Source organism: Lepisosteus oculatus, chromosome 3, assembly GCF_040954835.1.
Source record: "Lepisosteus oculatus isolate fLepOcu1 chromosome 3, fLepOcu1.hap2, whole genome shotgun sequence".
Taxonomy (NCBI): Eukaryota; Metazoa; Chordata; class Actinopteri; order Semionotiformes; family Lepisosteidae; genus Lepisosteus; species Lepisosteus oculatus.
In genome coordinates, this window is record NC_090698.1 from 5,300,298 (window position 1) to 5,321,972 (window position 21,675).

The 21,675-nt window shown below is 47.4% G+C and overlaps 1 protein-coding gene across 1 annotated transcript; it reads right to left on the reverse strand.

Annotated features, from left to right (window-relative positions):
• Positions 1-21,348, reverse strand: zc3h4 (zinc finger CCCH-type containing 4). Its single transcript, XM_069186364.1, has 14 exons — positions 21,040-21,348; positions 10,808-11,030; positions 10,218-10,334; positions 9,511-9,790; positions 8,739-8,890; positions 7,937-8,042; positions 7,166-7,308; positions 6,586-6,696; positions 6,064-6,175; positions 5,297-5,406; positions 4,790-5,169; positions 4,224-4,594; positions 3,393-3,623; positions 1-2,908 (listed from the first exon to the last, which is right to left on the reverse strand). The coding sequence occupies exons 1-14, from the start codon at positions 21,123-21,125 to the stop codon at positions 1,203-1,205; spliced, it is 4,128 nt and encodes a 1,375-aa protein (XP_069042465.1). The 5' UTR covers positions 21,126-21,348; the 3' UTR covers positions 1-1,202.
• Positions 21,349-21,675: the final 327 nt, after the last annotated feature.

The following is a 21,675-nucleotide window of genomic DNA, read 5'->3' on the forward strand; positions in this document are numbered from 1 at the left end:
TGGCGTCCAGCTTGTACCAACTTTATTTCACATCCCGCCTCCAGGACCAGGACCCAGACCCAGGAGGAACAGGTGGCAGGGACCTGGTCTATACAAAGCTGGTGTTCCTGCCCCGTTGACACCAAACAGGCAAAGAGGAGCCAGTGGACAAGGTGGACAGTGATTTTTTTTTCTTCCCATTTTCAGTTATAAAAACAGTTGGAAAAAGTCCCGTTCTTCCATTACAGCTGATGTATTTCAGATTTCGAGTGTTTTTTTTTAAGTGTGCAGGAGGGTGAAAATGAAACAAGACTCAACTGCCAACTGACACTGAAAAAGCAGATTCTTTTAAGTATAAAAATAATAAATAAAAAAAAAATAACACACATTACAAAGACAGTTATTCAAATAGGTATACAGGTTTCTTTTCCTTTCCCACCAATCACTCCCTCCCTGCCCCGAGGAGAATAAAGCAAACGAGCTGCGATGAAGGAGAGCTAAAACATTTAAAACGGTTACATCACTGACCGACTCGGGGGGGAAGTCCAGCAGCACAGGCGACAGGCCCTTCCCAAATCCACAGCCAATGGGAAAAAAACAACAACAAACCAACGGCCGTCCTTCCCCCCCGGCACACTGCACTGTCTTCATCAGCTCCCTGTGAGCCAGGCGCCATGTGCTGGACATGCTGCCAGAGTGCGGAGGAGCAGTGCCCAGCTCTGGCCGCCAGGGCAGCAGGAACTATCATACAAAAAAAGGGGGGGGCTTGAGTAAGCTTGAGCTGACACCCCATGATTACTGCACGGATTAACTTAAGAGAAGAAAACAACATCCTTCTGGGAGTAAACAAGTTTATATACAAGCATATATTTGTATTTTTTTTTGTTAATTTTTTATTGTTTTGGTAAAGTAGAAGAACAGGGATTATTTTATATAGGAAGTATAGTTTTTTTATCATTAGGTTTTTCTTTATTTTATTAAAAATAGAAGCTGTTTTGCTTTTCTTATCCCTCCTCCCCCACCCCGAACAACGCCCCCCCCCGGATAAGAAGAGAATCTGATTTGCCAACACTGTACGGTGTCAGAGACAAGGAGCGACGCACACACCATCATCCTTTCCAATTCTGTTCTCTCGCTCAATGGTGGTTCGCTTTCCTTGGCCCATAGACTGGATTTAAAAAGGAAACTTAGAAACGCGATACAAAAAGGACAGGCGGGCTCCTTCACTGGCAGAAAGGGGAGGCCGTGGGGTCGAAGCCCTTGAAGACGTCTTTGAGGGACGCGGCGTCCTGCTCCGTGCTCTCGGGCTGCGCCGGGCTGTTGCCGCCGAAGGGGCTGCCGGCGCCGCCGGGCTTGCTGGCCTGCTTCACCATGCCGAACAGCGTGGACACGGGGAGGTTGTGGACGCCCGGCTGCGGCCCGGTCTCCGGGTTGCCGGCGGCGGCGGCGGCGGCGGCAGGGGCGGCGCCGGCCCCTGGGCCGGCCCCAGCGGCGGGCGGGGGCGTGGGCTTGGGCCGGGGCCGGTTGTAGCTGTTGTACCTGTCCGTCGCCGGCTCGCCGGCGCTCTTCTCCGCCTCCGGCTGGTCCAGGGCGGACTTGCGCACGAACAGGGGCTCCTTGGGCTTGCTCTTGCTCGGCTCCGGGGCGGAGGCCGCCGAGGGGGCGGGGGCGGAGGAGGAGGCGGCCGCAGAGGGGGCGGGGGCCCCGGCGCCCTCCGGTTTGCCCGAGCTCTGAGTCCGCGGGTCGTACAGGCTGATCCCGCTGAGCACGCTGCTCTGGCTGCCGCCCCCACCCCCCACCCCTCGGGCGGCCCCGCCGGCTGACAGCAGCCGCGGGTCGTATGGGGCGATGGTGGTGGACGACGGGGGGGAGGCGGCTGGGGCAGGGGGCTGGGGGGCGGCCGCGGGGGCCGGGGCCTCGGCGGGCTGCTTCAGGGCTGGTTTCTGAGGCAGCAGCCGGGGGTCAGCTGGGGTTTTGCGCATGATCCTGGGGTCCACCGGCTTCTCTGCGGGAGCCGCCGCCGCCGCCGTTGAGGCCGCTGCAGAGGGCTGGGGCGACGGGGACTGCTGGGAGTTGGGGGAGCCCCCGGAAGAGGCGTTGACCGTCTTCAGGATGCGGGAAATCAGCTCGAAATCCGGGAGGGAGGAGGGCACAGGGTCCGAGGCAGCCGGGGGGGTGGGCGTGGAGGAGGTGTGGAGCAGCTGCTGGGCCCTGTTGAGCCGCGGGTCCATGCTGGTCACGGGCGGGATGCCGGGGGGCAGCGGGAGCAGGTCCTGTTTCGGGATGGGCAGGGGGATCAGGTCCTCGGGGTTCCACAGGACCGTCTTGGAGAAGTGGGGCTTGTGCAGGACGATGTCCTTCTTGATGTGGCTGAACTGCTGCAGCTGAGACCGCGGATCCCGCAGCGCCTGGCCCAGCAGGGGCTCCAGGGGGATGGGCACCGGCTTGTCCCTCAGCACCCTCTCCCCGTCCTCTTCATCCGCCGCCGAGGAGGAGGAGGCGGCAGCGGCGGCGGCGGTGGTGGTGGAGGCCGGGACCGAAGACGGGGGAGGCTTGTGGTGGGCCGAGGCGTGAGGGGCTTCCAGCTTGGGAGGCAGGCTGGCTGCGTGGCGGGCCAGCCGGGGGTCCACAGGGGCTGAGGAAGAGGAGGAGGAAGGCGCAGCAGAGGGGCTGCCCTCTGCACTGTGGCTGGGTTCTGCAGTCCGAGAGAGGCGGGGGTCCCGGGACAGCCTTGGGTCCGCAGGGCGGCTGGAGGCATGTGTGGCCTGGGACTTTTGCAGTCGGGGGTCGGTCAGGACGCTGGGGCTCGACTCGGACGAGTGCGCCTGCTTGGCAGCAGCCTGGGTCTGCTGCCTGAGGGTCTTCAGGATAGAGGTCACGCTGCCTCCACCATCCTCGTCCTCACTAGAGTACCAGTTGGCTGAATCGCCTGTTAAAATAGAAAACACAAAATCGGGCATGAAGAGATGTTCCTGAACTCATAAAAATGTATATGCCACTTATTACCTTGAGCTGATTTAAAACATTTAAGTAAATCAGTTTAAGTAAATCACATTAAGTAAATCAGTTTGACCTTCTCTTGATCAAGTAAGGCAGGTAATGTAAACTACGGAGGCTCGTTCTAAGCTGTAACTAAACACTGATGTAATTTATTTATTGATGACAGGTTACAGCCCTTTATAGAAACGCCATATTTAAACAACAGAAGAGCAACAAAAGACAAATTTAGCCAACAATCTGAACAGAAGCTGGAATCTTTACAGATATCTTGACTGGTAATTCTCAGCATGCTGAAGCCACTGTTTGCGCACGATTCAAAAACCAGGACCACCACATCGAGAAATGACGCTGCCCCGGAACGCCAGAATGACATTGGACACACGTCGGACTGACACATGGAAAACGTGGGGTACCTTCCGTGTCCCTCTCGGCGCCCCCCTCGGCCAGCCGCCGGGCCTCCTCCTCCTGCTGCTTCTGCTGGATCCTCATGAAAAGAGCGCGCTGGGCCGCCGGCAGGAAGTCCGGCACGTTTATCCCCTGCTGCTGATTGGGCGCTCCGGCAGGGGCAGGGGGGGCCTGCTCATGGAACGAGCCCATGCCGCCTTCCTCTTCCTCCATCCCTCCGTATTCTTCATACTCTTCTCCTGCAGGCACACAGGAGAGATCCCCCATCACTTCACACTCTGGACCCACAGGACAGCACTGGCCAGTGCTCCTCCCCACCTCACCCAAGAGCAGTGGAGCTGTCTAACACGACATGAGCATCTGCGTCAGGCCCTACAGTCGACCTGCGCTTTAGCTCTACCTTCCACGGCTGTGTTTGTGCTCGGAGCTGTGCTGCATGCATCCCTGCCTCCAGGTTGCTCTGTGCGATTTCTGGCATGTGAGAAAGCTACCACATTGGAAGAATAACCAAAGAATGGCCAAGCACCTCACATTCATACACAATGTCAACATCTTTTTCCTTCGCTCAAGAGGATATGCTCTCTGTATTTGTGGGACGTCAGAGTTAAAAAATTGTCTAAGGCACAAAATGAGCTCAAGAGAACACACGTATGCTAAAGAAATAAAACAGGACTTTTTTCACTGCCACAGATTTGGACTCATCAGGTTGGAGACAAATTCTACGCTGATGCACAGATCACTGAAAGCTGCCCTGCTGGTGCTTCCCCCCTCTATGCCCAAGATGTGCGCCCAAGCTGTGTCAGCGTGCCAGTCTGTTGCGGGGCACAGGGTCTACTCACCTTCTTCTCCTCCACCCTCCATCTCCTGCTGGTGATAGAAGTTATCGTAAAAGTTCGGTCCGGGGGGAGGGGGTCCAGGAGGCATCATTCCAGGGTGGGGCGGCCCCTCTCCTGGCCCGAAACCCGGCATCATTGGCGGCCCGGGACCCATCGGTGGCGGCCCTTGGTTCATGCCAGGAGGTCCCATCGGGGGCATGTCATGCGGGCCCGGGGGCCTCATGCCTGGAGGCCCAGGCGGTGGGCCGGGACCCATATGCCCTGGGGGTCCGGGAGGGCCAGGGAACCGAGGTGGGGGTGGGCCTGGAGGACCAGGTGGACCAGGAGGGACAGGGGGACCTGGGGGACCTGGGGGGCCTGGTGGGCCGGGAGCTCTGCAAGAAAAGATTGTCCATTTCTTAAAGCTCAAATAAAAAGCAAAACTTTTTTTCAACAAAGTCTAACATGAATCACTTTGATGCAGGAAACATAACTAATACGGTCTCCATGCAATCCATTGCATGCTAGTCAATAAGAAACAAGTTTAATAAAAGAGTGAACTAGGGGCTCCTCCTGCTGGCTTGGCTCACCTGACGCCCAGTTTCTGTGCCAGCTGTCCGGTTGGCTGCACCACAATCTCAAACAGCGACGGGATCTTCTTCTGAGAGTTCCCGGGACAGGGTGGTGGGGGGGCCATTGGCGGGGGTGGGGGACCAGGAGGGGGTGGCTGTCCAGGACAGGGCCCGGGTCCGGGGGGTCCCGTGGGCATGGGGCCGGGGGCTGGGCCAGGCGGGCAAGAGGGGGGCATGGAGCCCCCTGGTGAGCTCGGATCGGCAGGGCCAGGCCGGGGTGGCGTGGGCAGCAAACCTACGCCCGGGGGTGGCTTGGGCAGGGGGTTGATGCCTTGCTTCTTCAGCTCCTCCACCTCCTTCTCATCCTCTGCACCAGCCTCGGCGTCCTCCGCTAGCATCTGTACAGGAAAGGGGCCGTTACCGAGTGGACTGGGACACTGAAGACCACAGAGCAGGCGCAGGAATCTGTCCGCCTGCGGTCTACGTCCAGGGATCAAGAGCTAAGAGGGCGAGGGACGGCCGCACCTTGTCCAGCAGGTCCTTGGTGTCATCCGTCAGGGGCTCGTGGGAGAACATGCAGTCGTCTCCATTGACGCAGCTTCCTGTGGTGTGGAACAGCTTGCAGGGGAAGTCGCGTGAGGCCGAGTTAAGGATGGAAAGACAGTCAAACAGAACTCCCCAGTGATGGGATGCCCGTCCCACTCGCACCAAAATCGGGTTCAGGCAGCTTTCAGCGCCCTCCTTTAGAGACTAGTGATAAATGAAAGCCTGACACATTGCAGTGCCGTGTCCTCTCACACTGGCATTTCTGGTCCAGGGTATACAGCGCCACCTGCTGCTTTACTAACACACATAGGCACAAGACGATTTCTCTTAGTAAGAAGCAACAGGACCATGTGCTTGAAAAAACACTCTAGAAATAACACGCTCCCAAACAGTGCCTTCTTTTAACAACCTTTCCCTGGATATTTAAACATTTTTTTTCTGTTGAGATAATACATTTCAGATGTATGGAATTGAAGGGTAAAATGTGTTTACATATACTCCAAAATACAGAGGCCATGCAGATATAAATAATACAGTTCAAAATGGAGGAGAGACCAACACATCCAGATCTGAAGACTTGGATACCTATGTATCACACGGGGGCCTAATGCAGACATCTTACAAGACCCAAAGAACAGGCCAGCTAGATTATTTCACCACTTCACACAACACCAGTTTTTACTGAACCAGGTGCTGCCTCCATTGCAAAGCCAATAAGCAGCAGAACGCACGGCAGTGAAGGATATCATGCATGTAGGGGCAGTTCTCGGCCCGCGCGCAGAAGCCCGTGATGTAGAACTTGCACAGCTCCTTCTTCTTGGGCAGCTCAATGTCGTGGCTGAAGTTGCAGTGCTCTCCCTGTAAATGAATTACACGAATGAGAATTTTTAAAAACAATGTCATTTCCAAAAACGCTCAAATCTGATCTGCTTCTTACATCGCAAGCAGAAAAAAAGGGGTTCGGCTATTCCCCACGCTCCGTCACTCGCAGCTAGGGGACCCTCAACCCTGTTCTTCTTCCCTCATCTTCACTCCTTGTTCTATTCCGTTAAGTCCAGGGTAAACACTGACAGCTTTGATCGCCTGCATACAGGAGTCTACAACACAGCCTAACTTGCTCAAATATGTATGTTTTTTTCTGTGACTTCCTGCAAGGAAATTATTATTTTTTTCTTTATTCTTTTGTTTCTCAGTGAAAATTGAACCGGAAATGTGGCTCGATATCTGCCCCCCCCCCGTGCAGCAGCGCACGTCCCAGAGCAACGTACCCAGGTGCAGCGTCCCTCTATGTAGTACTTGCAGATGACCTTCCCCTTCTTGTCAGAGACCTGCTGGTGCGATTTGTCCTGATCATTCCTGCGCTGCCCTCCCCCGCCATCCTGCAGGGACACCGTTGAGACACACTGAGTCACCCTAGCAGCTCAGGGTGAGGGAGACAGATGCGGCAGAGGGCTACAGCCAACTTATTCTTAGGCAAATATAGAAGTGCAAACTCTCAGATACACACAGAAAGAGGTCAAAATTCAGTTGGACAAGCAGGTTGGTTTTAAAAGGTTGCATCCGAAAACAAACTACTTTGAGCAACAGCTCAGAGGGAGAAAACAGCCGAAAGTTCAAACAAAGGCTGAATACACGTTTTTCTAAGTTGGAGCTGTACTGAGAGTTAGCTTACGTTTATTTAGTGTTTGGAAAAGAGAAGAGAGTTTGCAGCGGATAAGAGGCACAGACTACAGGAATCAAGAAGCAGGAAACTGCTGTGACAGCTGCACAGAGCTCAATCCACCTGTGGTTACAAGTGTTCTGCTGCCGAAGAGTGAAGACATGCCTGGCAGACCGCGGCTCACTCACCCCCATGTCCATGTCGCCGTTGTTGTCCTCGTCGTTACCCCCGCAGTCCCCGCCTCGCCCCCTGCCTCGGTGGTTCCTCCCCCGGCCCCGGTTCATGCCCCGGCCCCCCTTGCCTCTGCCGCGGCCGCGCCCACCTTTGCCACCTGCCGGAACGGGGAAGGAAGTGACACGGGTCACGGACAGGCGGGGAGACAGCACCGGGTCTCTTGTAGCTGCGCGCCAGTGAGGCCGCAGGAGGGCTTGGCTGAAATATTCAATCCAAGGGAAAGGACTATGCGCTGCCCTGATCTCGAATCACCACATGGGTTAATCACTGAGCCCGAGAAAACAACAAAACTCTGCTGTGTCTCACAACGGGCAGCAGGGGGCGCCACACCTCTATGTCTTCACCATACACCCCCATTGCCATACACTCTATAAAGAAAAGACCCTTGGATACAAGATATTAACAAAGGTAATTTTGGGACTAAAAAGGAGCTACTTAACAATCAGGGCTGTGTGCCTCTAGAATATAGAGCTCTACCAGCCTCCAGTACAGCTGAAGCAGACTCAGGAATTGGCTGAATCAGGTTCTTGGATCAATAAAGTCCAAACTACTAAACAAGCAAAACAGGTGTTAATGGGCGACTCTCTTCTGAAACTTTTTTTTCCTCTTCTGACCCCCAAAAAATGCCGGTGAGGCAGACTGGCTATGGCACAGATGTTTACCCAGGCTGTACCAGAGAAACACAGCCATGGCCAGTGCTGGTTCTGCAGGGCACCGGACCTCACCTCTGCCTCGGTTGGGCCCCTCCTTTGCCTTCCGGTACTGGTTCAGCTCTTTGGAGTAATCATCATAATCTTCCTCACACATGTTGTCATAGTCGTCCTCTCCATACTGTAGAAAAACCATACAAACCAAATCACAAAACGCAAAGTTACTGTCAGATGTAACAGCCAAACTGACCGAGAAGCATTCTGAATAATCTCAACAAAAATAATAAATAATCTATGAGGTATTTTGGTCTTGATGATAATGTAGCCACCCCACCAACCTAACATTTTTTCCAAACACCATCTAAGCAGCTAGCCATTAACTAGTGCTAAAGCGGTCTTCTTCTGTTAGTGTCCCCCTGGTGAGTTTTCTATAAATCTAAACTGTTCACCATTTTAAGAATACTCATCTAAGGAACTATAATCCTTTTGTTACGTTTTATACCTGTAATCACTACTTATTTTAACACGTAAAACTTAAAACAAGCCTACAGGTGAGGGGATCTCTGCTGGGTAGCTGCTTTTCATACTGAATGGACCAGGAAATTGTATATATCTGGTGGAAGGGTGGCAGTCCCCCTTGTAGAAACTGGGCTGCAGAAAATCCAGTGATCTGAACCGCGCCCATTTTCCAGCTCATTTCTTAAAAAACGTCAATGTTACATTTCAGAGAACACGGGATTAGGAGCTGGGCTGAGGTGGGGGAGTGGGATCCGGAACAGCAATTCCGATGGGCCTGCGCTGCCCTGATCCCTGAATTCCACATGGCCAGCGACGACACCTGAGAAAATAAACCACAGGCCACGGGGCGGCGCCTCACCTCCATGTCTTCGCCGTACATCCCATCGCCGTCGTCGTTCTCGCCACCCATCTTGCCCCGCCCCCGGCCCCTGCCGCCCCCGCCCCTGCCGACACGCCCTCTCATTCCTCCTCGGCCACGCCCTCGCTGGTTCTTCATCCGCCCTTTGCCTCCTGGGAAGAGAGGAACGCGATGCTAGACCTGACCGTGTGTCGACTTACAGAACATAGCAGGATGTATTTCAGTGCTGCTGCACGGGTAGTGTGCCAAAACAAACATGCTGTAGGAGAGGCCCGCAGTCTACCACATCCTGTAAGTCAGAGTTAGTAGGGAAGCTTCACCTGGGAAATCAAAGCCCCAACAACTGCAAAATACACACTGTTTTATTACCTTTATCAGCAGCAAGGTAAACCCACAGCTCGTGTTCTAGCTGCTGATGTGAAAAATAACTTCTTGCATTTGTATGCAGGTGTTCATCCCATAGAATCCCAATTTTTTTCATAGTACGGCACCCAGTTGACCCCCAGGGTGACACTGGGCCACTGTGCCTCATCAGGAGCCTCCTCTACAGCAGATCAGCTGGAGGAGTGAGGAATTTCTTTACCAGCTGATTTAAGGGCTAAATCAATTCATGCAGCACTGTTGCAGCATGCTAGCCTTCTCCTGACGGAGAGGAAAGTCCTATCTTTTCAAAATCAGAAGGACATAAACTGAACAAGGAGTCACAAAGTACGCATAATTAAACCTTATGAAATCTGTTGCTTTTGTGTTCCGATTACTCTCGTTTGCTCACCTCTTCCTCCACGGTTGCCGCCTCCTCCTCCTCCTCCTCCTCCTCCTCCTCCACCACCACCACCACCTCCTCCTCCTCCCTCCTTGGCTTTGCGGTACTGGTTCAGCTCCTTGGTAAAGTCGTCGTATTCGTCCTCACCCATCTCCTCATCCTCCTCGCCCTCGTAGTTGTCTTCCTCATAGTCATCGTAGACCCCATAGCTCTGCTTCTCCATCTTCATGTAGCCCCCCTTCTTGGGCATGGGGCCACCGTGTGAGGGAGGGGGGTACCCAGAATGGGGCTGGCAGAGAAAAGGCATGTCCACAGTAAGCACTGATGCGTGCAATATGAGCACAACTACACTCATGGACAATCACCAGCATCAGGCTCTGTGTGATGTAGGGGGCCGTGCTCCCTGATAAGAATGTATTTTGTCTGCTCTCTTCAGGGCTCGGTGCTGTAATGTCTAGGCATAAAGGCTACTCGCCTTGTGGCAGAGCTCTGTGCATCGCGAATCAGGAGAGGTGCTCTATTTTGTCAAGCATCTGCAACCAACATTTCCAAGCCATCTCCCATCATCTCAAACTCAACCTCTCAAAAGTTTGCAATTTTCACGCCTGCTTCCTGGTTGCAGGATTTCTCTGAAATAACTAACGGATAGAGAAGAATGCAGAAGGGTCCTCTGGCAAGAGGCTTCACCTCAACACCAGAGCTAGGAGGGGACTGACCGGCGGTGGTGGGTACTGGGGGCTGTACTCCCGGTACTTCCTGTGGCTCTTCTCAGTGGGGCTGTAATCTGATTCGTCGCTGAAGTCCGAATGGTCATCGCTGGAGGACGCATGCCGCTGGGGAAACACCGAGGAAGAGGAAGATCTTAAGGACGCCAAACAGCGACAAAAACACAGCGTAGGTCCGGTTTCGGCACGGCTTTGCACAATCACTGCTGCTATCAAAACATTTTGTCCTTGCAAGAGGAACTTTCAATGGGCTTTAAATACATAGATGTATCTGGTGTGAGAACAGTGTTTTAAGCAGCATTACACCAGACAGGCTATAAGCTCTCTTTAAACAGAACTATCACCTCTAACTAGAACAACATTTCTATGCATGTAATATATTCTCATTACTTAAAGATCAATAATATGAAGTCCGAGCTGTGCAGGTCCCCCTGAGTTACTGAACCTCCTGTGCTCAGATGCTGCTCTGCTGTCAGCGAATCTGCAAACCGTGCTCCCTCTCAGACCGAGCATGCGCTCCTCGTCTCGGCAAGCTGCCCTGGTGAAAGCACGGCTCGGCCGAGCGGCTATTTTAAACTCACTTTGTGCTTGGATTTGCGCCTCTTCTTGGCCCTCCTCTTCTCCTTCTCTCTCTCTTTCCTCCTCTTCCTCTTGCGGCGGTGGGCCTTGTCCTCGTCGGAGCCACTGCCGTGCCGCTCCCTGCCGTGGCGCGTCTTCTCCTGCGGCTCCCCGGCGCCGCTGGGGGCCTCCGCCTCGCCCCCGTCGTCCTCCAGCTCCCCCTCCTCCAGCTCGCCATCCTCGCGGCTGCAGGGACAGGGACAGGGCGAGAGACGTCACCGCGCGGCCCCTCGCCTCTCAGACCAGGCAGGTATTGGCAGCTCTGGGGCCGAAGTGCGCTCATACTCCTTGACCAATTTCAGCTGACACTGTGGACAGCACGGCCGTAAAACAGATGCAGCCATACTGGAAAGAAGCAGTATAGCCGCCATAAGATTTTTCACTCTTCTGGCTTGTGTATTAGTCTGCACCAGAAACAGACAGAATCACTTTGAGCTGGGGTATCCCATCCAGGTAGGTCACAGTGCATCTGCAGGTTTTCAACCCAAGGTGAAACTTAAGGAACTAAAACAGCTCATTAATTGGGCCAATTAGGCTACAGTGCACCCAGCTCTCTTTAAAGGGACCGAAATATCCTACAGATACATCAGCCCCTCAGGGACCAGAAACAGATCTTCCAGGTCTGGAGTCGGAACCAAAACAGTAGACAACCACTTAGCTGTTTGTCAGCTGTACATCACAAGTCATAAACAAAATATTCTGCAGAAATGTTTTACAAAGACTACAGCATTGGGGAAGACAAAACAAGACGATTGGAAATGCTCAGTTAGAAGACTGGTGCTTTCTCAGAGATATACGTGAAAGATGCGGTTTTGAGCCATACCACTGCTGCAGAATGGAGGCGAAAAGCATGAGATACAATCATAAACCACTCCATGTCAATAATTAGCTGTCAGTAGTAAATCTGAATCTGAATCTATTTCAGACCTTCGACACTGGCCTGCTTCACAGGTTTTATAAACTGGAATTTCTCTTAACTCCAGAAGTCAAAAGGCTATAATGTGTCCAATAAAAGACAAGAACGATTTCAGTGGGAAAAAAAAGAAACCCGTTTAGGGGTCACTGCCTCAAACATATATGTCCAAAAAAAGGGAAAGGCCAGTTAAATAAGGGACAGCTGAAAGGCAATGACCACAAGACCTGCTCTTGCAACAGATTCCATGGAAGATCTGGGAAGACGATGGGTGGCTTCAGAGTCTCAAAGCCCACAGTCTTGGTGAAGCAAATATTAAACCACCAAAGCAAACACTGTTCCAATAATCAACGGAGCACAAGCAGTCCCGCAGTCTTACTATGAGTTGCTTGATTAGCTGGAGACAGCAGAACGCAGACAGCATTGTCCTGGCAGTGGTCACCAGAGGACCTGACAACCCACTTTCAACAAAACATGATTAACTTCAGAAGCTGATTCAGAGCTCATTTGCCCACTGCACAGAATTTAAGTCTGTCCAGGATTTATCATAAGCAAATCCTGGAGAATCTGTACTTGCCACACTTGAAACACAGTGACAAAACAAGTAATTTGACAAATATGAAATTAAATAACATTAAACTTTTTTTTTCTTCTTAATCAGAGGAACAAACACAAAGAGCGTTCAGGTGTAAGAAGCCTGAAGTGGATCAAATTGCCCGTGCAAAGGGAATCTAACCTTTAGTGCCTTTGTAGTGAGGCGATAGAAAAAGGCTCGTCTCTCCTGGATTAGGGAAATAAAAGATTTTCCAGCTGTACCCTTGACGGTAACACCTCATCTCAGCGCTAACAAGATTTCAGGGTGACTAAGTGCACAGCCTTTTAACATCCTAAATTTCAATTACTGTTGTCCCAGGGAGCAGGGATCTCTCACAACCTCTTTAACAACGCTGGCAAGGTTAGCCCCAGCTGTCCTAATTACACACAGAACCCCTTAAAGAGCAGGTCCCCAATGAAGAGAAATGCTGCTGAACAGCAGCACTGGGAGAGGTTACAACACGCTCTGATTAGCCCTGTTATTGAAGAAGGAAGTCTGCCTCTCAGCAGAAAGTTGTGTCCCCTTTTGCACCACTGTTTGCTATTTTGTTGAGACTTATTCTGCTCAGAACACTACCTTGTTTTTACTTCACACCCTTCTCCGGTCAGAACACATGAAGAAGGCTCCTTTGTCCAATGAGCATTCATGGCTCATCACGTTATGCCAGCACTGAAGAATTACAGTCTTCAACATTAAAAAATACAACCGGGACACAGTACCCAGAACATAACAGAGCCAACAGATTCTTATCCAAGGGCTCGGCCTCGTGCATCACGCTCTCCTGTATACAGAAGGCAGATTTATATCCCTGCCGTGCACTTCCATGCGATAGCAAGATGGGACAAACAGTCTCACTGTGTTGGGTGGGATGCTGAATGTCACATGTCAGGACACACGCGCTTTTCAACAGAAACCACAGACCACTTCAGATCACATGGCAGTGTTTCAATTAATTAAAAAATAACACTTTGGAGTTGACAAGCAGAAAAATTGGTTTGGTTTTTCCCTGGAATGTCGACACAAGCCCTGCAGGGGAAAGAAGGACTGAAAACTTGGAGAGGAGACGGTTAAGAAGGGAGTGTAGGATCTTTTCAATCAAGGGTACAAATTACAAAAGAAAAAAAAGGCCTGGACTCAGAAACAAGGGAGTTTACTTTACAAGACTTTATAATAAGGGCTTTATTTGAAATAATGGCTAAGTGTTGAACTGGAGAGTGCAGTAGCCTTAATAAGTTCATCCTCTTGAGAGACGAGAGAGGTCTAAGCACTATTCAGCTAACTACATACTGCTTCAGAGTCGCTACGACAAGTCATAAGGTTTTCCTCGTCGTCTGTTTATTACAAGTAGTTCTCAGTAGTCACAGGTGCAGACGTTTTGGTTATTTTAAAGACTGAAATCAGCCAGCACCAGAGTCTTTGACTATTCTGTCTCTCCTCTGAAGGAATGCCACCACAGTTTGAATTGAATAATGCTGAAACTTTAGAATCTTTACCATCAAACTATAGCACGACTTACAGTATGATCAACTTACACTTTATCTTATACTTTGCCCCTCCCCTTGGGTTCAGACCCAGGGTCCTGCAATTTTACACTTCCAAGGAGTGCTACTGAGCAGCGAAAACTGGTCACATGCCCTGATCATGTGCTCTCACTGTCAAATTTGACTGAAACACCTCTCTGGTTCACACAGCAACAGGAAAAGCCTCTAAAACGGCAGGAATCTAAATGTACTCACAATTTGGTAAAAGTATAAAATACCAAGCTCCTGGAGACTGGCTTAAATACAAAAGCTGGCAGGTTATAAATCCAAAAACTGTTCAGGCTGCTAAATCAGAAGAATCTTTCTTCCACCTCTGCTCATGTCAAGTAAGAATAAGAAATACTAGACCTACACTGGAAAACTCACAATTAATAAGGTAAGAAAATAGACACGTCTGTGCAAATAGCTGCCAGAAACACTTCAATAGCAAAGCACCCCTACAAGACCCTTCTTGTGCACCAAAACACAGGAAAGAGCTGAAGAGGACCATTTCCAAAACCTGGAGACCCGGGGTGACAAGTGGATTATGTGCAATCTTCAGCCCACATGAAAGAAGTGAATTTACTACCCATAATTTAAAATATTCCTCTGCTACTGGAGGTCAATATTACTGCTTTTGGTAATAATTCTCCTTATCTACAGAATTTACCAAATAAAGCACACTGCTAAATGCTTTTACTGCGAGTGACAATGAGTGTCCATGGCTAGCTCACAGCGCAGCACTATTAAACCAGCGTACAACAGTCAATAAGTGGCTAGTAAAAAAAAAAATCATTACAGTGTTGTTTTCACCCAGCAGGATTTGATGCAGTGCAATTAACTTGACTTTTTAAAGTATTTTTCAGGATTGTAACTGGCCATGTATTGTAAGATCATACTGACAGCTGTCCTGGACTCACAACAGCCCAGTATCCACCAGTCACAGGTCCTAAACCACAAAAGGCCAGATTCAAGGAGCAGTAGTCAGAACTCTGGACCCGCAACTGGAAGCTTATTAAAACACCAGGTGGTGACAACACTGTTGTCGGACCCTTGAACAAGGTAATTTTCTGTTTCAGTAGAATACCTGGCTATATAATTTCAGGTCACTTTGGACAAAAAATGTCAGGCAAAAAAAAGACTGACTATCGGTCTATATGGTGTGGAATTAGTGTAACAGCACACATCACTGTTTGGTTACTTGATAGTTACAGCTGGAGTGAATTCACCCAGAAGAACTATTTATATTCAGTGCACACTACCTACACGACAATCACCCTGCATCCAGGCTGTGCTTTACAGAAAAAAATATCCAAAACTTATTGGGATCACCAACTCACATTCTTCATAAGAGGGTTTCATTCTGTGTGATCAGGCTTTCTTCATTCAAACCTGAACCAAATGACCTCTAACCTCCTCTGGAGGAAGAGCAAAGGGTTTGTTGTTTTAGTTGTGTTTGCTCTGAAAGGGCCTCAGATTAAGCTAGCAGTGCTAGGCACATAGGAAAAATCCACTCAGTGCATGAACAGTACTGTTCTCTGGTCCTGCAGGGCCTGGCCACATTAAAATAAGCAGACATACACCTTCACACTGCAGAATCGCCTGACGTTCTGCTGAATGCTTCTATGCCCTTGTCATATAAGTCAATTACCTCATCCATGTTGTTCGTCTCTGCTGTAGTTTCTGTCCAGAGATTAGGACACTTTGTTTTTTTGTTGTTGTCATTTTCCAGCTGCCATCTCAATTGCAATGGCAATTATAATATTGAAATATAACAATATATCAATATTAGTATATTTCAATACTACAAATTAATACATAAACAGAACTGAAATGATAATTAACTGTGTCTTCATAAAACTCCAGTGTGAAATTTCTGGATTTAGGATGAATGATTAACTCTCCAGATTTTAACTGTTGCAGTTATGATTATTCTGTTGAAAGGGATAATTATCTGGATGCCTTGTTTAACTGCTGGTGAAAGTGAAAACCATAATAAAGCGTCTCTAGGCTACATTGTGAAACTGCTGGACAGAAATGCAGGTTAAACAGGCTCTGGGCTGAGTGATCTGCCTCGCCTGTAAGCTCTGCTTGAGGGTTTGAAGAGGGGAAAACTCTGTGGCTGCAATGTTAAGTGAGAAGCAGTCTGCCTTGTTTTGTAATTAGCAGTTTGGGGGCATTTCTAACTATGAGATGTTTTTAACGATGAGCCTTGGGAGAGGTTTAAAGGAACACCCATCCCCTGGTTAAAAATAAACACTGAAAATGAGTGCTACCAATGCGTTTTTCAAGAAAAAGGATCTTCTTAGACACGCTCATTTTTGTGTGTGTGTGTCAAGATCCAAAATGAAATCTTGTGGGGAAAAAAAGGCCATAGAACGTCACAAGCTATTAGCAATTCCTCCATGCCACGGTGTCTTCACTAGCACACTGGTTCTTCCCTCTTCTGTAGTCAACATGACAACAACACTTGCTCTACCAGCGCTCTTCAATTTGCCCAGAGGAAGAACAGCAGTGGAACCTGACCTCAGAACTGCCACCTAAAGCATGGCAGTCACTCCATGGGCTAAATGAGGTCAGTTCTAGCTCCCAAAGCCTGCACTCTCCTAATACTAGTTCAAGCCAAGCTCTGGTAAATGGGAGTGCTTGAACTGCCACTTGGGACAAAAAGACGTCAAGCACAGAAAGCGTCCAGCACACTGAGGATGACCGAGATCACCCATCCATGCAGCGCACAATGAAATGATGGCATGGGAGCTCATTCGAGTTATCCGAGCTGCAGCAATGAGTTGTCGTCTCAAACACTTTTAGTTCAGTGCTCTGCTCTCCAGCGAAGAGCAACAAGATACATCTCTGGGCTTAGGGGACTGTCCTACGCTGACGGGGCAAGAGAACCAAACCTTTTTAGTCTGGAAGAGATGGGGAGACCCGACGACCTGATTCTAGGACTTGAAATCCTTCAGGTCAAAGACAAAATCGAACTCACAAAGCAGCGAGACATGAACCATGGGCCAGAAATAAAGAAAGAAGTGAATATGAAAACGAGAACGGATGTCACTTCTTTATGCAAAGGGTTGTCGGAGTACAGAGCAGGTTATCTACCTGTGTTACTAAAGCCAAAACCCTGACATCTTTCAAGAAGAATTAACTCAGACTAATTAAGTGCTACCTAACAAATGGGCAATGTGCTCAATGACCTCCTCTCATTTGTTACCATTCTTCTGTTGTGAAACAATCATATTGGCGGTAAATATTATTAGTTATCTATTGGATCTAGAACATAATTAGATTTATGTACTACAAATCATAACACGCCCCAGGTCCTTCACTGGCTGTGCCAGGGAACACTAAGCTTAGCAACCAGATTTAAACCAGTGGATCCTTCTAACAAAGCAATCAGCAAATAACAGGGAGAGAATACCGACAGCTCCACAATTAGTTTCTAGAGCTCTGGCACAAGCTTTGGCTGTGCTGAGACGCAGGAACCTTTATCAATGAACACAGGGAATCTATTTTTCTTGCACCACTGGCGGTTCACAAGACATCTCATCACGCATGCTGACAGATGAAACAAAGAGACCACTGACTGCCCCAAGTCCTGGCCCCCTTTCCCCTCTGCGCAGCGTTCACTCTGTGCACACAGGCAAGCTCAGGAAAGTGCCAATGAATTCTGCTTCTGCCATGCCAAAGACTCTCTTTAAAAGCACTGTAAGCCCTGCTAAACAAAACCGAGGCATGATCTTCGCAGTTCAATGCTGACGAGTTGTACTTCTCTTGCTTTATGACCAGCACATATGCAAAACAAGGACTGTCTTTCTATACCAACTCTGACTTGTGCACAGCAGTGAATGTTACATGCTGTATATAGCCAAGCCAGATTGTAAATGTGTATGTGCACATTTACATTTACAGGAGGCATTAGTCCTAATACTATGAAACTACCTAATCACTCATTGATAACTAATTCTATATGAAAAGAATGTTTGACAATAACACCTCTTGTCAGCACAGCTCAGAGTTATTCAGGCTAGCAAGCAGTAATCAGGTCGGTCTACGGAGTTAACTAAGTTAAAGGACAAAAGCAGCATTCTTCATTTTTCAAGCTTAATGAAAAACAACACAGTTGTGGGTAAAAGCATTGAAACATTGTATCAGAAACCTAGCAATTAACTACCAGTTACCAGTGGCTAAAATAATCTAAAATTCAGTACACCTAGGTTAAACAAATGGTTGCATTTTTTGCTGAATAACGTGATAACACTAATCCAGATACTAAGAATTATGCCTGAAAATGTATACAGATACGCCCTTATCTATAACCATGTTTCAGGGACTACAACATTTCTTGTGCTGTTTGTAATCTTTTGTTTTGATTCAGAATGTGAATGAAAATTTCCGTATTTGTAGTTTAGGCTATAACTAGGCTACGAGGTATAGAACTTGTGTGTATTTTTAAATAAAGATTTTATACCAGACGTTCTCAGCACATTTACTCAGGCAGACATGGAAAAGCAAGTGCTTTGGACACTTAACAGGTGCTGGCTGAAGTAAACTACACAGTCCAGGGTGTTCAGAGCCTAAAAAGGCCTTGAAGCCTTTCATCTGCAATGTCACCTGCAAGAAATTATTCTTCTGAAGTAAGAGGCCTCCTCCTGAAGTCGAAAGCTAACGTCCCAATTTTGTTGTTTGATTTAGAACTAAAGAATTGTGGTATAAAGCACTTTCCAACTCCAGTACTCGGGACCCATAATCCAGCAGGATTTCCGTCTCCTTAAATTAGAAAGTTCTTCACCTGGGAGAAATGTTAAGAGTAATCCAATCATGGTTTAACTGAACCGATGTTCATCTCTTCTACACTACGCTCACATTTGGCGATTTCAAGAGCCACAGAAAACGTGCTGCATTCTGGACCCCAGAATCTACAAGGGCTGGGAGTTGGGGAACCCCAAGTGGAGGGAAAACCATCAAGATTTAAACAGCACTCTCTACAAAATACGCAAAGGCAGAAGTACAGGTAACCAAAAAACTCCAGTTGTTGGAAAAATGTCTTTCAAAGGGACAGCAAATAGATGCTGTCAACTGGTAAAGACAGGAATGTGAATGCAAGTAGGATTCGGATCAAAGACGATCAGAATCCAAGAACACATTTGAACTGTGGTGTCCACCCTGCTGAAAGTCTGGTCTCTTCTGGTACAAAACCTTTGTGTAAAAATTTGACTAAAAAGCGATTGACCACCTGGTGTTTTCCTACAGACCGCAGAGAATCTACAAGATTCAAACACGTCACTTTACAAATTAAATGCTGCATAAATATTACAAACACTACAAAATATTCCGATTAATGCACCGCCGTATGAATGTCGTAAACACTATCCTAAAAAGCAAAGAGAAAATGCTTTGGCTCTGACAAGAACTGTAAAATAAGGTTTCAAGAACTCACTACATCACATCAGTCCACATGCAATCCCTCCCAAAAGACACCCAACAGGAAAAATACACTCCGAACGTTACGGATTTACGTACAGCGTTGTCGTCTTTTAAAATAGTAGGCCTCTCTTTCTTTGTAGACAGGGAAATACTTACTGTTACCATGGCTATCTTCACAATTCCAAATCACTGGTACTGCTTTCTATATCCTTTGTGTTGGTGCATTAGTAATCCATTTTTATTATTGTCTATGGGAGTCATGGACAAGGGAGTAAAAAAACTCAATATTGAAATCTAGGGGAAAGCAGCTGTACCCAGAATTACTATGGCAAGGAAGGGGTTAAAATGGGGAACTTGTGTTTTTTTTTTCTTTAGACTTTCTTTTGGTTATGCTTTTGAAACTTTGACCACTGTATTTGGTCTGTAATAAGGGATGCTGTAAAATAAATGAGTTGAAAACATTTTTTTGATTTGAAACGTCGTTTTTCAGAAGGTAAAAACAGCTAAAAATAAAAAAAAATCACATCATAAGCATTTTCAAAATGTACTGGTATCACACTAACAGGGAATAAAGTTAATCTATCGAATGTGTATAACCTGGGGGAAGGGAGAAGGTCGTAACAGTAAAGTGTTAACTTTTTTGGAGAAAAGGGATTTTACATAACGTCTTGCTTAAACGTGTGGTCAATAAACCTAAAAAAAAACACTATATCATGCTTTAGAAACAACACATACATAACATGCATTCAAGTACGGGGTATCTTAAAATAAATATAAACAATTATCTTATGTAATTAATTTAACGACTACATTACCTAACGAAATGGGATACTCTGTAACCGTACAAGCCTAAAACGTTAAGGGTGATTAAAATCTATTTCCGCTTAATTCAAATAGAGCAACATAATATTTTAAAGGATAAAAACAACATTTTTTCGGAATCAAAGCTTCGGTTAAACAGGACAAATATTTTGAAAAATAAATTTGGTTTGAAAAACATTTAAACGTAAATAGAAAAGCTGAAAAGCGTCGAAAGACTGTATTTGTTAAATGCGTAGCTGGGTACTTTGGCGTGCGTCACCAGCTGAAACTAATTGGTATCAATTTAAAATTCCTTTTACGGAAAAGACCAATTAAAACAATTTAACACGACACTGATACGTTCATAAAATATAGAAAAATGTATATATAATTTAAAACAGAATTCAACATTTTACATTCATTAACAATTAACTAGTTTTCCGATTGCGCTTCGGCAACCCTGGGAAAAATAAGTGCTAATCCATTCCCACATAGAATAAAGGAGTATAAAAAGTTATTACTGAATTTAAGATTTTACAAAATATTTGTCCTTGTTTCATCATATTATTTGGTTCGCTTTTTTCTTTGACGGCTTTTTTAAAGTTAATGTAATTACTTAAAATGTCCAGCAGGACGATTTGTCCTCTGCTATTTGATTTCAAAAACTAGATTTCGAAATAAAAGTAATTTTCAGAAAGAGCTTTAAAATACTGTAGCTTCGTATCCCACATCTTTTAATGTTTGACCTTCCTTTCGTTTGCTTTCTGCAATGTTTCAAGATGGCGTTACCTCTGTTACTTGTTCCCCAGAAAAAAAGGCGACTTTAATTCCTTTGAAAAGAAAAAAACAAAGAAAAAGATACCCGAGCTTTTTTATGCCCTAAAAAAGCCCAGGATGAATAAACTGTTGTATAGAAATATGATTGTAGAATTACTCGACCTTTCGTCAGTGAGAAGGCTGTTGATGTGTTCGTGGTTGGAGGTTGTTGGGGAGTTTGGATGGACAGTCATGCTTTCCACAGCCATTTCCTCTTAACATTTAAAGTGCAAAAAAAAATTACAAATCGACAACTATAATCTACTGGATTATGCGTCACTGACTTGGAGCTATTTGGTTACTGATTTTTTGGAAAAGTTTCAGTTCAGCATAGTCAATTCCCCATTTACAGTTATAAAGAGAGAGGTTGACTTTTTTCCTGAGGTTGTCCTTCCTCCTATAGTTGCGCTCTGTAAAATGAAACTCATCCACTTAAAATGGCGGCGACTCAGTTAGTCAGGGAAGGGGGCGGTGATGAAGAGGGAGGAGCCCGGCCGAGTTTTGCCGATGATGACGACACAATGCTCTCGAAGCTTCCCGGAGACGCGCGAAGATACTTCGTGAGGGTGAAGTGGGCGTGTTTATGGGAGGTTGAGGATTTTCGGAAAGTTACGGAAATGGCCGCAAATCACAAAATGTTTTATTCATCCCCAAATTTACAGTCTGGAATTGGACTGTATTGTCTTTATAATAATATGTAACAGAAAAAAAAATCCATGGAAAATCCCATATAAGTATGAATGTCTTTTCCATTATAAT

What these genes read in the sequence shown, in the direction of transcription:
- zc3h4 (XM_069186364.1), bottom strand. Translation starts at nt 21,125, where the DNA reads ATGGCTGTGGAAAGCATGACTGTCCATCCAAACTCCCCAACAACCTCC. An exon ending in GGCGCAAATCCAAGCACAAA is followed by an intron (nt 10,335 to 10,807) that starts GTGAGTTTAAAA and finishes GTGTTTCCCCAG; the next exon opens with CGGCATGCGTCCTCCAGCGA. An exon ending in GGAGGGTGGAGGAGAAGAAG is followed by an intron (nt 3,624 to 4,223) that starts GTGAGTAGACCC and finishes GTGTGCCTGCAG; the next exon opens with GAGAAGAGTATGAAGAATAC.